A 13765-nucleotide genomic window follows, 5' to 3' on the forward strand; every position below is an offset into this window, starting at 1 on the left:
GAGAGAGAGAGAGAGAGAGAGAGAGAGAGAGAGAGAGAGAGAGAGAGGAACCCAGCAGCTCCAAGAATGGCTTTGTTTCACTTTTCAAAGTTTTAGGAGTTTGTGGTGCATTAGTGTAACCTCATTGAACCTTTTTGTTTTTATGACACCACCTTGATTTAAGCATCAATACACTGAAATGATCCATTGGCAGTTGGTGGAAAGAGCCAAGCTGCAAAATACTGAGGGGGAAATGTGTGATCCCTGGCAGCTGATGGCTCGACACACTGGCAGCAGTAGTCTAGCCGTACACGTATAAAAGGACTCAAGAATATTTCAAGAATTTGTTTGGCCAGCTGCTGTGTTGCCTACACGAAGCTATATCTCTGTCTGGTGGGGACCCCTGGTTTATATAAACTACCCATGACATCCACCGACTGGCTACTTCAACACAGGACGAGTGTCTGTGTCGTACAGTCGTGTTGTGGGAAGATGTTTAACTAGTCGTCACATAAAGATGGACTTAACTGCACAGCTGTGCGCTATTGAAAGAGGAAAAGTGTGACAAATACAATTCTATTGTTAACTGTTGTTTACCGTCAACAGAAGAGATTATTACTCATTTGCATGACTTCACTTCCCCTATATCTGATTTTAGGTGCTCAAACTTTGTATGCTGCCTGTTTCCACAAGACGCTGCTGCTCTTTTATTCTATTAACCATACGAGTCACTGAACCAAATATCTGCTGCTTTGTCCCTGTGGCTGCTGCTTCCTGGGTGCCGTGTCATTTGAGATCTGATTCTTGAGTGTCTGGGAATTGCTGGACCTTTTTCTCTGCGTGTCTAAGCACCGACATTCCTGGAAAGCCAAAATGAATATTGAGATTCCGAATGAATGTGAGCCATGCAGTTGGAGAGCAGGTGCTGCTTCTTGGTCCCAGTAAATCATGCATACTGTCCCACCACCGCCGTGCGTTTCCCTCTTTTTAGTCGAGGCAAAAAAAAAAAAAACGGCAGGCCACAAAAGAGCCTCTGCATTGGTAGCCTGGAAGTCAGAAGAGAAGGGGTGAAGTTAAGAAGGCTCTTTGCAAATCTTAAGATGGTACATTTGTAAGTCGTACCAGCCCTTTGAAACATCCAGGAGATGGCAGTAGAAATGCTTCGACCAGATATTTGATCTTTGTACAATAGAGCTTGACACTGACACAGTTTATTGTAAGAAAACCAAACCGACGAGGTGAAGAGTCAGAGCGTCGTTAACAGTCAGTTATCCAGTCGTAGTCATCTATTACCCGTGATCAAAGCATGGGGTTTTGGGCTTTTAGACACCTTGCATGTTGTCCCACAAACCTGGACCCAGAAATATGTACAAAGTGAAACAGTTGAACAAGACACTGCTGTTGGTTACTAATGAATACACTCATCATTATTGGTTGATCGGTCGAATACTTTTTCAATTAATGGAGTATTTTTTTGGTCCATACAAAACATGGTGAAAAAAAAAATGGACAATCACAAATATATTAAATTTGCTATCATGCAACATATAAAAAAAGCAAGAAACCTTCATATTTGAGAAGATGAAATCAGCTCATTTTTGCTATTTCTTTCTGACAATAAACCAATCGATTAGTTGAAGAATAGTTTTAAAGCTGAAACCAGACTTTAGACTTCTGTGCTGTTTCTCATTTGTTTCTCCTGGGCCTCTGTCTTTGTCCTACTGTGTCTACGTTTTATAGTAATGGTGCCTTTGCAAAGGGACATACATTTCAGTCAGGTTGCCACCAACCGCCTATTAGGATGCTGATAAGAGGGTGAAGTAAAGTGTAATCTCTTTGTATCTTTGTCATTGTTGTTGACACAGTTTCAAGCTCAGACAGGAGCGCTGAGTTATTTGATACTGACTCAAGTGTTCAACCCTCAGTATGTGGCCACTCCTCTTCACCAGGCAGCGCTCTCTTAGTGGGCGAGTCCCTCATTCCTGTCCGGACTCCGCTCAGCTCAAGTTTTGTGCATTTCCAGTTAAGTCGGCAACTCTCTGAGAAAGGTTTCACTCTTAGGATTTTGACAGTTTTTCTAAGTTTCTCACAAAGTAAGTCGATTTTTTTTATATATGTGGTCTAATTGGCAGTCTTTCATGTACTTACTTTGTCTATTGTCTTCTGGGTGAATTCATTTGGATTTATGTGGAATAACTGTCATTGTGTTAATAGTGTTGTTGGGTTAATATTTCATATAGATATTTATGCTTTTACAAACGATGACAGTGCGGTGTGATTTGTTTTTTCTGTGGTACTCACGCTTGACTTAAACAAATACCTCCAGGTAGTGTTTTGTATAGTTTCTTAGCACCTTCACAGAAATGTTTGACTTAGATAAAATATGTCTTACAAAACAAATGTTACAGATTGCTCTGTATACAAGCAGTTCTTTGTATCTACTTTGAAGGTAAGATACTGTACTGTACATCTACAGTACATCAAACTACTGAAGTACTTCCAGTTCAGTCCACCCTTGTGCGGTGGAAGGATGAGCCTCTGCTGCTGTTTCAGTGGATTTCAGTAATTAGCACACATTCAACTGTCGAAGTGGAATCTGAAATCTCAAAACACTCCGAGACTTATGACTGGACACCACAGATTTAAAGTACAGCATGTCTGTGTCTTTATTGATGGATTACATTACTTAATTGTGTGAAGACTTGCTGCTTGTCTGACTGTTGGTTGGATTAAAAAAAAAAGCATAATGGGCTTTGTGTACATGTGACAGGGTACTTGTCAGTATTTCCACACATTTTATAGACTTCTATAAAAGTCCATAAATCATATTTATTCCTACTTTTTTATTGATCAATAAGGAAAATGATCAGTAGTTTCATTCCTAGTGGGTTTATTTCCGTACCTTTCTGATTTCTGCTGTCATCAAATTAGTTAGCTAAGTGATCCTCAAACACTAACAGCTGCTTGTTGTTTTATAGTGTGTAGATATAGTCAAAAACCCTGTGCTCTAGTAGCATACCTACCAAATTCAACAGACTGGTTCATTTTTTTAGTAGTCATTTATAGGTTTTTGTCAAAAGTACCAGTCGATGGCAAGAAAGCATTTTTGTAAACGTAGCATATGTCTACATTTATATTTCAAACTGAAACGGCACTATATTCAGCAGTGTAGGTTGTGTTGTCATTTAAGTATGTTGGACATCAGCTGTTCAGCCTTAATTTAGCAAACACAGCAGACAATTATCTGTGATTCTAAGGAGTGAAGCTCCAGTCATGATCATGTGAGCTGTTAGGAGGAGGGGTCATGTTCATGTCATGTTCAGGATAATATGGATCACCAAGAGGATGGACCAACATGGAGAAAAAAAAACAACTCTTGTTGCTCTTTACCTCACCTCATCTAGCTGTTCCTAAAAACAGGGACTGCTGGGAAGCGTCCTACCCCGGGTGGGTGTTGGTATGCAACCAGCGGCACATTCCTGTAACCTCTCGGTTAATCATTGAACCAACGAGTTTTACAGTTATTATTTGACACCAGCCGCTCACATACGGCTCATGCGTCCTGAACCTTTTATCTGAAGGAATGAGATAATGGCGATCATATGACATCAGAGACTAACAAACAGTCCACACCCTAGACTTGGCAACATGTGCACTACTCATGCTGTGGGAGACTATGACTCCACCTGACTGTATGGTCAAGAAGGCAAGTCACACCTGAGTCACTCACTCACCTGGTCAGACGATTAAACAACTTAACCAAACAATCCATTTAGCTGTTACCGTGTTTCAAAGAAGGAAGGGCTCTAGCTGATTAGCTATAAAAGCTAAGGAGAGAGGAGAAGAACAAAATGTTTGACTCACTGATGATGAAAGTGCAGGCTGGGTATGCAAATTAAGACAACATGCAAGGTCATTGATCAATACCATGTTGAGCAAAAAGAGGGTGCAACCAAATCATGTACCCGTGAGACCAACTGAGAAAGTGGGCAGCAAGTGGAAAAGTTAGTCTGGAGTTGTTTCTTTAATCCTATCTTATATTCAGGTGTCTTGTCCGAGTGGACACCTCGACGCTGCAGGCTTAAACACGGTCTCTTTCTAAACTACATTGTTACACTTTGAATCTGTTCTGCTTTGGAAAAGACAATACTGTCGTCACTAAATGTTTTTCATGATAGAAGTTATCTCTTGTCTTGTCTCGTTCAGAAGTGTGGACATGTTTAAGAACTTGCCACAAAGAATCCCTGACTTTTGTGATCATCAAGGCTGATGTAGATAATTGTGACGGATGTTTAAAGCTGAAATAATACATTACAGGAAATGGTGAGCGTCGACGTCATCCACTAACGAATAGCAACAGCTCAATTCCCTGACATGGAGGGCAACGGAGAGATCAGTGACACTGACAGCGGCATCATCCTTCATTCAGGTAAAACACTTGTATGTCTCACTTTTTAAAAAATATTTAAAAACCGAGGAAAGCACATACATGCAGGGTTTTTTTCCAGGCTCTAAAGTATCTCCAGGTAGTACACGTTAATGCAACATAACAATTAAACTTGATCATCAAGCCTGTTCCTCCGTTAATGTAGTCTCAGGATATAACAGCTTGCAGAAGTCCACATGTGCTTGATTCCTAAAAATCTACATCAACAACATCATGAGACCTGAAATTAGTAGAAACAAACTGTGGACTGCAGATTGTCTTTGGCTGGTTGGCAGATGTGTATCTGAGGGACCCTGGGCAGCTTTGTTGAGTTGTGTCAATTAGTGAAAGAGGATTTAACTTCTCTGACTTTTCAGACAATAATTAATACTGAAAACATTGTGTGAGACCTGCACCCTTGGGTTACATTACTCATTATTTAAGAAGCAAAGCATCAAGTTCTTTCAGCCAGTAGACGCTTGCTGGAAGCACAAATCAATGTTGAAACCGAGTACGCACCTTTAGTCCAGCTCGTGGTAATCTTATCACAACACCAGCTAAGTGACCTCAAACAGACTTTTGATGTTGATCTCTTTCTGATAAAGACACAATTTACATCTACCTACTCATTCTGTACTTCACCGCTGTTAAATTGAAACCCAGTTGGTAACATTCATCTTTTCCTGACACTGTTCACCTCTTTTGTTTCAAGATCATTATTGAATCGCTTCTGCTTCACACAAATATTTAGCATTATGACTTCCTTTCAGAGAATAACACACTCGTTGCAGATTACATTGAGTTACCAGCTACTGCTGTAATTCTCTTGGCCACAGAGATCTCAATAACAGGATCTACACTCTGAAATGAACTCCCCACTTCAGCACGGACCAAACCGATTGTTTTAGGTAGTAATTCCAGCCAGTTGAAAACAAGAGCAAGTCATCTACTTAACAAAAGCAAGTTATAATGTGGGAACTCTGTCAGGGACTAAAATGCATGTGGTCCTTTGTGATTTGCTGCCAGATTTGTCGCTGTACTCGACACATGTAGGATACATCGTAATTAATCCAGATTAAAAGAGCAATTAACCGATTTGGCATTGCACTGTAACATTGTGTATTTAGGATCAACAAAAAACTTTGGTAGTCTTGTTGCTGCTACACCCAGCAGTTTCTAATTCTGGTCCTTCTGACATTCTTGATTGACACACGTGATGTCTGCCCGATACAATGAAGAGGTGTCGGTCGACAAAGAATCGGGGGATTGTCCCTCTAGGAAGAGGAATTCTTCGCCCTATTGTGGTGCTGTCACACTTCTTTCCTGTCGCACCTCGGATGTTTGTCAGTACCTGCAGGGATTCTGTTAATAATCTCTGAAGGTATGTGGAGCTCAATGCAGTTTGCCTGACGCCACGCCCACAGCCACTGAGACTAATCTTAATGTCATTAGTCCCCAAGGCTGCAGACGGCACCAGTCGGACACTTGCACATTGTTTATACCACCAGTTATTCTGCATGCCACTAAAGAAAACAACGATAAAAACAAAAGGTACGTCGTGTTGAATGTAGCCGTTGTGTTGTCCTTAGTGGCCTTGAGAGTTATTCTGAAGCAGCATCATAATGGTAAGGGCACCATAATATGAGCATGCCAGGATACTAACTAGGCAAAGTAAAAAATATATAAATAAAAATATAACAGGCAGACGCAAAGATCACCATCAACCATCATGAAGAACATGAAATAGTAGGGAGCTTGATGACTAATTATTTTGTTGCTCAAACACATGTGATTTACTTTGTTTTCATCGTGGTTAAAAATACATCACACACACACACACACTATGCACTTATGTTCACCGAGTTGCCAATTAATAATAAAACACCTTTCAGTGTAATACAATGCAATTCAATCGCACCAGAACCAAGTCTCAGTCTCCAAAATGATCATTAAAAAGTTTAATTTTCCAATTTTTCTGTATTTCTCTTTGGAATGAAATGGTCCACTCCTTTTTAAGTTTGGTCTTTACTTATTCATTTCTAACTTTGATTTCCTCTTGCTTAAGGTCTCGCGTGTTGAGTACTTTAATAAATAAGGTGTAACAGTCTGTATGCTTCTTTCTTGTTGCGTTACGCAGGCTCAGACAGCCCAATGACGCATACGAAGGATGTGACCACGCACACGCGGGCCATGAAGCTCAAACACCAGGCTCTCCAAGACCGACTGGAGCTCTGCCTCCTGGAGTTGAAGAAACTCTGCATACGAGAAGCTGTAAGTAAAATGAATCTACACATCAACAGGCCAACAGTTTGAAACAACAACTGCATTTTAGAATTACAGTGACAACGTGTCACAGAACTAAAGAGCCACATAATCATGAGGATTTAAGCTCATTCAAATCTTAAAGGTTTTTAGTAGTAGTACATTACTAAAGACAAAAGTCAAAATATTCATTACTTAATGAGGCCAGATGTTACAATGTGCGCTTGCCATATTTCATGTGATTCAGCGGCTTTTATAAAAGATTAAATAGGTGGAGTAGTTGAGTGCAGGATGTTGACGCATTTTACTGCGTGTTAACAAAGTGACCTGTGTTCAGCCTTGTCCACACTGATGTGGGGGAATTAGAAAATGTTGTTCGGGAGTCAGAACGTTTTGTTTCTTCACTTGGGCTTTGAGGTTTTTGTGGGGTTTGAGTTTCAGTGGTTCAAAAACACAACAAATTTATGAATTTTCCATTTTCTTCTGCATTAGCTTCAAAGTGTCCTTAATGTCACAATGGTTATCTCCAGTCTCAGTCCACTGAGGGGAAACAAACACTCTTTAAACCTTTCCTCCTGTCCGTAGTGATGTTAGAGAATACAAACATCATCGCTTTCCTTTCAGACATATTGTGTTGTGAAGTTAAACCGCACAATGTGGCTGCAATGAGATTATTTATTTTTTATTTTTTAATGTATCAAAGCCTTTGAAGAGGTATCCTGGTGGTTCAGTTGGCCAAAGTAATTTCAATGTTCCCATGACAGAGACTTTTGTCATGTCATCCCTTCATTTACGATATTATCTGCCTCTCCTTCGCTCTCTGCACCGGGAATTACCAAATGGACGAAAGACATAAAACGGTCGCACTGAATCATTTCGAAACTGGGCACATATTCGTCCGGGTGTTTTCCCTGCCATGCGTCGGTTCTCCGGTGTAAAATCCCAGGACTGATCATTCTTTCCTGTTGACACTGGGGCCGGGCACTCCTGTCGCGACACGCTCAGGTGAACTAATGGGAGGCGTGATGCCTCTCCCTTCTCTTAGTGACAAAAGAACAAGTAAGCTTATTGGCCCGTGCTTACGTGTTTGTCTGTCTGCCCAGGTGGCTGGTTAGGAGTGACTCAAACTAACAGTTGTTATGAGTCTTAGACCGGTAACCGTGTGCCGTCGTGCTCTGCGGTTGGTTTGGACAGGGATACTCGACACAGTGAGAAAGAATGTGTTGTGAAAGGGAATCTCTGGAAGTGCAGAATTGTGCAAACGATTCCTTGAACCTATATGCCTCAACATGTAAAGAGCAGAATGAGATACTACATCATCGGGCATGGTTACATAAATTCTCAAGAGGTGTGTGTGTGTGTGTGTCTGTGTCTTTATTTGTACAACTGAACTGAAAGGATTTATTAGTGTTTGAAAAAAATGTCTATTTTGATTACCAATCATGATTAACTACATCTGTCCTAAGAAAAACAACAACTTTTAGTCACGTTTAAATGTTGCTTTGCTGACATTTGACTTTCTGATACTGTCTGTGTGGTTTAGGAGTTGACAGGCCAGCTCTCAGATGATTACCCTCTGCTGCCGGGAGAGAAGCCTCCGCAGATTCGCAGACGTATTGGAGCTACGTTTAAACTGGACGAGCAAAGCTTCCCTCGAGGAGCAGAGGTAAAAAAAAAAAAACAGCATTTATAAACAATAACGCTAACCTCAAGGACATACAATGTTTCAAGAGTCACACTGATTTCTCGCTCTTGTCACCGCGCCATTTTATAGGAGTCAAAACTGAGTTTAGTGGATGCTGAGTTGGCGCTTCAGATGAAGATATACGAGGCAGCGCGCAAGCTCTGCGAGGAGGATCACCCGAGTAAGGCTGTTAAAAAGAGCCGTTTACAGCAGTGCAAGAGGGAGGAGAAGAAACTCAAACAGCTGCAGGAGACGGCTTTTCAGCTCCGACTGGAGCGCGGTCGGTCATCGCCACTCCCTGCTTTCAATATTGCACAACACGGTGAGAGGCGCCTGGCCAGACTAGAAGATAGTTAGCCATTAAATCCCATCTGTAATCACCTGTGCAAGGAGTTAATTGATTGTCACTTCATAACTTAATCATTAATTAAACCGAAATGTATCGTCTGATACTTCACATGTCAACCGAAGTGTCTTTTTCTGATTTTCAGATCTGGGTACATCTGATGACAGCTCTCTGTCTGATTCTGTAGTGCAAGATGAAGGTAAGATTTAGCCTAAAATCTAGTGTTGGTGAGAGTTGGAACAAGACCAACTTTCTGTAGTTTGAATACTTTTAGTGCTCATGTGTTTTCTCCAAATAGAAGATGCTTCCTCAAAGAATATGTTAACATATTTGGACGATATTAACATTTATCAAGAGTAAATTTCTGCAGGTATCCTACATTACATAATTTCTATTTTTTTTCCACTAGAGGTGACAAGTCAGTCATCACAGCTGTCTTCTGGACTCCCCGACCCAGCAGAGGCCGATCCTCCCCAGCCTCCTGTGTCCTCACAGTCCTTCATAGACGGCCCCTACAGGTCTCCATCTGTGGCTCCACAGTCCCTGCCGGTGACTCCAAGCCAGTCTCCCCGTCCTAATCTTGACTCTATGCTGAGTCTAAACTCGAGCCCTGTATGTGACCTTCCTCCCATCCAGCACTCCCCGTGGTCAGAGACTAGTCTGGACCAACCTTACCAGAAGAGCAGGAAGTCACGCTCCTCCAGCAAGACGAGGTAACACCGACCATCCATCATGACTCCTTTCCTGTTCATCAACTTTTTAGTATGGGGGGGGGTTAACTGGATTGTAGTAAGCTGCGTGAATTTCAGATTTTGTTTCTACTAGTAACATAAGCAAGATTGAGAGTGAAATGATCCTGGTTGGATTCTTTGCAAATGCTGGGAAAAAAACAATTAGTAAAAAAAGTAAATAATTAATGCTGCAATTCTGCCTTTGACAAAACATTGTGCACCCTTTCAAGAATTTTAGTTTCAATCTTTTCAATGATTCTGGGCAAAAGCTCATCGAGCAAAGTCGTTTCTAGTGCATACGCTCTTATTCTTGCATTGTATTGCAAAGATGTCAGTGATGTTTATGAATGTTCAACACTGCCATCTGCTTTTGCTCTGGTGCTACAACAGCAATGGCAAGAATACAGAACAATGAATCCTTCTGATTGATTATGACACTTTGACGCAGAGGTAGAATTCAGGCTTTGTCAGTGTAATGGATTAATGCCACAGGATGTCAGAGGCAATATAGCAATTTATGGAAAATGTTACAACCCTTTTATAATCCGCTTTATTAACTGAGTTGGCTTCACATTTTTATTCATTGGTATTTCCACTGTTGCCTGGGTATTTACCTAAGTATTTAAAGATGTTTTGATGCATGAAAACACAAACTGAGAAACAAAATTTAACGTATTTCTTGTGCTGCCATTTTGTGCGTTCAGCAGTCCAGCCAAAAGTGAATTGCTGCCACCGTTGGAGGCTTGCTTTGCTTCCCACCTGAGGCTGAGCCGCACTCAGTCGAACAGCACGCCTTCCACACCAGAGATGCGAGTGCACAGACAACTCTCCCTCAGGTAGCCGCACCTCAAATACATCCACAGTACTGTATGTCCGCAGCACAACTATAGTGAACCTGGGATTAACTTCAAATTGCAGTGATATTTTTGACCTCTCCACTTATTTTTTTTGATTTTTTTGACTGTGAGATGTACATATTTTTAAAGGTTCATGTGTTTGCTAAGTGGCTATACTAATGCACTTGATGTCTACACAGAATATCCAACTCTGAATCTTCATTTGAAAAGGACCGCGGTCGCACCAGAGGTCCACGGAGGCGACTGACAGAATATTCAATAACTTTACCAGAGACCCTCCCTCCCACGGTGAACTACGGAAACCACGTTAACTCTGAGGATAGCAACTCTGAACACTCGTTTACATCTTACAACAGCTCACCGTGTAAGGAGATGCCCTGTGATTCGCCCAAGCAATATCAGTCTGCACATCCGCATTCTAGCCCAGTTGGCAGCTATGGACCTCAAGCCTTCGCACGCCCCGGCTTTTACCATAATCCCAGGCACCAGTCCAGCACCGGTTTTCCCAAAGCCTATTACAATCAGGAAATGGTCTACCAACACGATCTGGACTTGGCAGGGAGCTATTACGCCCAGCCGGCTCCCTGTCCTTCCAACAGATATGAGTATTACTATAAAGAGGCCACTGTGCCCCACCGGAGAGCACAGATGCCTTTACTCCCTGAGGTCCGACTCTCCCCCGCCCCGGCTCAATGGGACCATCCACACTACCGCCCCAATGGCCTCCCTCAACAAGTAGTGAATGAACAGCTTAAGTCATGGCACCTGCGCAGTCAGCTCAAATCCCCTCGGTCTCGCTCTCTTGACAGACAGGGAGCAGTGAGAATTAAAAACGTATCCACTCGGGAGGCGACCTTCCACCAAAATCACAATTACCATGAACAGGTAAGCAGACAAAAGTCATTTGATACATGTCTTACAGTTTGTCAGCCCAAATTACTGCAACTAGTGGCGTTACGAATAGTCACTGTCTTATTTCAATAGTAGTTCAGGGCTCTTCTCATCACATTTCCACAATGTGTCTGACTTTTTAAGGAATGAATAATAATTGGAAATCACAGCTTTTTACGTGCCAAAGCGGCTGGAAAATGAAATACATTTTGTATTTGTTACTATTATATTTGCATCCTACTAAAGTGTTGTTTCTTTTTTCTTTTGCTGACGTTCAGGTCTTCCAAAGAAAGGCTCTTCAAAGAGCTGCAGATGACACTCAAGGCCACTGGGTTGTAGATGATGGCTCTCACTTTGTAAGTCAAGTGTAACTCACGGCCACCAAGACCGCAAACTGAACATTGTGAACTCAGAAGCTACAACTGTATTCATTGCCAATCAACCAAAGTGAAGTTGTTGAAGTCGAAATAACTGTTGATCCCCACAAACATGACTCGTGTTTACCTGTGTTTGGGCGTATAAAGGGAGAATTTAAAAAACTGGGACGTCTTTCAATATAATGCAATTTAGTACAATAACTACGGCCACCAATGTTACTGTAAAGTTGTACATCTCTCTGACCGTCAAAGCAGAGCAGTTGTATTGGATTTCAAGCACAACTGTAAAGTGTACTTGTTGTTTTTGTCGACCGTCTGTATGTTGTTTTGTACTAACGGTTACAAATTAAGCATTGAACTGAGTGCTTGTTGGTGATGTTAGTGAGAGCTGTTTTAACCTGCGACTGTAAATCTGCTGCCAGCTCAAAATTGAACATTCAGTTTCTCAAAAAACAAATTATCAGCAATTTCTGTGTCATTCATTACAGGGTTATTATGATATAAAAAAGCAATTATAAATGAAATGACAATTAACAGCAAATTGGCAGTAGTTCTAAACCAGAAATGTTCCACAAAATTGCACATTGTAGTCAGATTGTGAATGTTTTTAAAGTAACTTTTCACATGTTACTTACATTTAGGTCATTGTTGAAGTTAATCTCCGATGAATTATGATTATTTATTTCAAAATAGCCACATGTAAAGCTGTCAACAAAACAGATTTAGGTACTTAATAATACAACATACATAGTACTGCATTAGATGTGGCTATCTGTAGCCAAACACACTGCCATTAATGCATACGTCTGTGAGGATGTGCTCAAGACAGAGAACTTTACTTGTTGCAGTTTGGTAGATGGAGAATACAGTGCTCCTTTTCACCAGCTGTATTAAGGACATATATTCATTGTGACATAATGTAAATGAGTAGCATATCCTTTTTAACTACATTTTGTGTATAATGGTGCCATGATTGTGTCACCATGTTGATGAACTTGAGCTGCTTAAATTTAAGATCCCACTTGTGTCCTCATGTAATTTTGGAGGCTATTTTGTCTTGTTTTTATACCTTTGTATGTCTGCGGCTCTGCCAGTTAACTTGAATTACTAATGGACTTAATCAACTAGTTGAAACTAGATATTCATTTACTCACATGAGTTATAAAGTAGCAAATTTAACAAAAGCAGATTCTTGATGCTTGGCAGCTATTGATGTGTTCACTTGAGATGTACATGTCCTGAGCTTTAACAGAATCTTTATCAGTGTTTGTGACTAGACGCCATTCTTGTTGTTAGAACCGATAAAATTTCAACTATGAGGTGAAATGTATTTTAAACACTGCCAATATGTGATTCACAATCAAGTCCCCAATCAAACAAGCTTTTTATGATAGATCATATGAGAATGAGAGCAAATTACTGCAAATTCAACAACAGCTACACACTGACTGGTCTCTCATTGATCTATTTATGCGTTTATTTATTGTGATGTTTACCATTGGACCCATGGAAAGTCAGACTTGAAATAAAAGAAGACATGGACCTGAGTTTGCCAAAAACAGCAGCAGTAAAGACTGTCTTATTGTGTGTATGTATATACAAAAACAGACCACAATCATGTTACCTTGTGTGCCTCTTTTTTATTGTCTTTTTTTATTTATCCATTAAATTAGTTTAAATGGACTTAATAATAAAGCGTTATGTTGCTGTTGATACATCTGTGAAAATGTTAACCCTGTGGAGGAAAATAAAGAGTAATGTTTGCATAGTGTTTAATTTAATCCCTCCTATATGTTTTTTTTTTTTTTTTTTCACGAAACATTTTTGACATGTCACAATAGGAAAAGCAGGTCTAACGAGTATAATTAATGATGGCTAAATTCCATTTAGCTGCTTCAGGTTCAGGGTCCTGGTATTTGCATGCTGGCTCACTGTCACAGACTTTTATCCAGGTCCTTTTTTTTTTTGTGTCATTTTCTGCTTTATTTATCGTGAATTATATCCCCAAGATAGATAGTCACTGTATAGAAAGGTTAACATACAGTATTTCTGGCCACAGCATTTCAAATACATCTGATGTATAAAATATTACACCTCTTGTCTCTGAAATGTATTAAATAAACTATATTTGATATGGTTTCAAATACCATTTTTTTTTTTTAAAAACGCTTTGCGATTCGTGCTGGGATGGATATATATATATAGATATATA

At 40.5% G+C, this 13765-nt stretch overlaps 1 protein-coding gene across 2 annotated transcripts in view; it reads left to right on the forward strand.

The window, feature by feature from the left end:
- The window catches only part of inavab (innate immunity activator b), a 15310-nt gene extending 1609 nt beyond the window's left edge, over positions 1 to 13701 (forward strand). Inside the window, exons 1-10 of one of the 2 annotated variants that reach the window (XM_031844974.1) lie at positions 1519 to 2072; positions 4297 to 4408; positions 6543 to 6676; positions 8211 to 8333; positions 8442 to 8673; positions 8843 to 8896; positions 9107 to 9410; positions 10133 to 10264; positions 10465 to 11170; positions 11455 to 13701. In XM_031844974.1, coding sequence (XP_031700834.1) covers positions 4354 to 4408; positions 6543 to 6676; positions 8211 to 8333; positions 8442 to 8673; positions 8843 to 8896; positions 9107 to 9410; positions 10133 to 10264; positions 10465 to 11170; positions 11455 to 11547 — 1833 coding nt within the window. In that variant the 5' untranslated portion in view covers positions 1519 to 2072; positions 4297 to 4353 and the 3' untranslated portion in view covers positions 11548 to 13701. Of the gene's footprint in view, positions 1 to 1518; positions 2073 to 4296; positions 4409 to 6542; positions 6677 to 8210; positions 8334 to 8441; positions 8674 to 8842; positions 8897 to 9106; positions 9411 to 10132; positions 10265 to 10464; positions 11171 to 11454 lie in introns of those variants that run through there. The other variant, XM_031845058.1, reaches the window with a different exon arrangement.
- Positions 13702 to 13765: the final 64 nt, after the last annotated feature.

The sequence above is a fragment of the Anarrhichthys ocellatus genome, unplaced genomic scaffold, assembly GCF_004355925.1.
Source record: "Anarrhichthys ocellatus isolate YVR2014 unplaced genomic scaffold, GSC_Weel_1.0 scaffold1, whole genome shotgun sequence".
Taxonomy (NCBI): Eukaryota; Metazoa; Chordata; class Actinopteri; order Perciformes; family Anarhichadidae; genus Anarrhichthys; species Anarrhichthys ocellatus.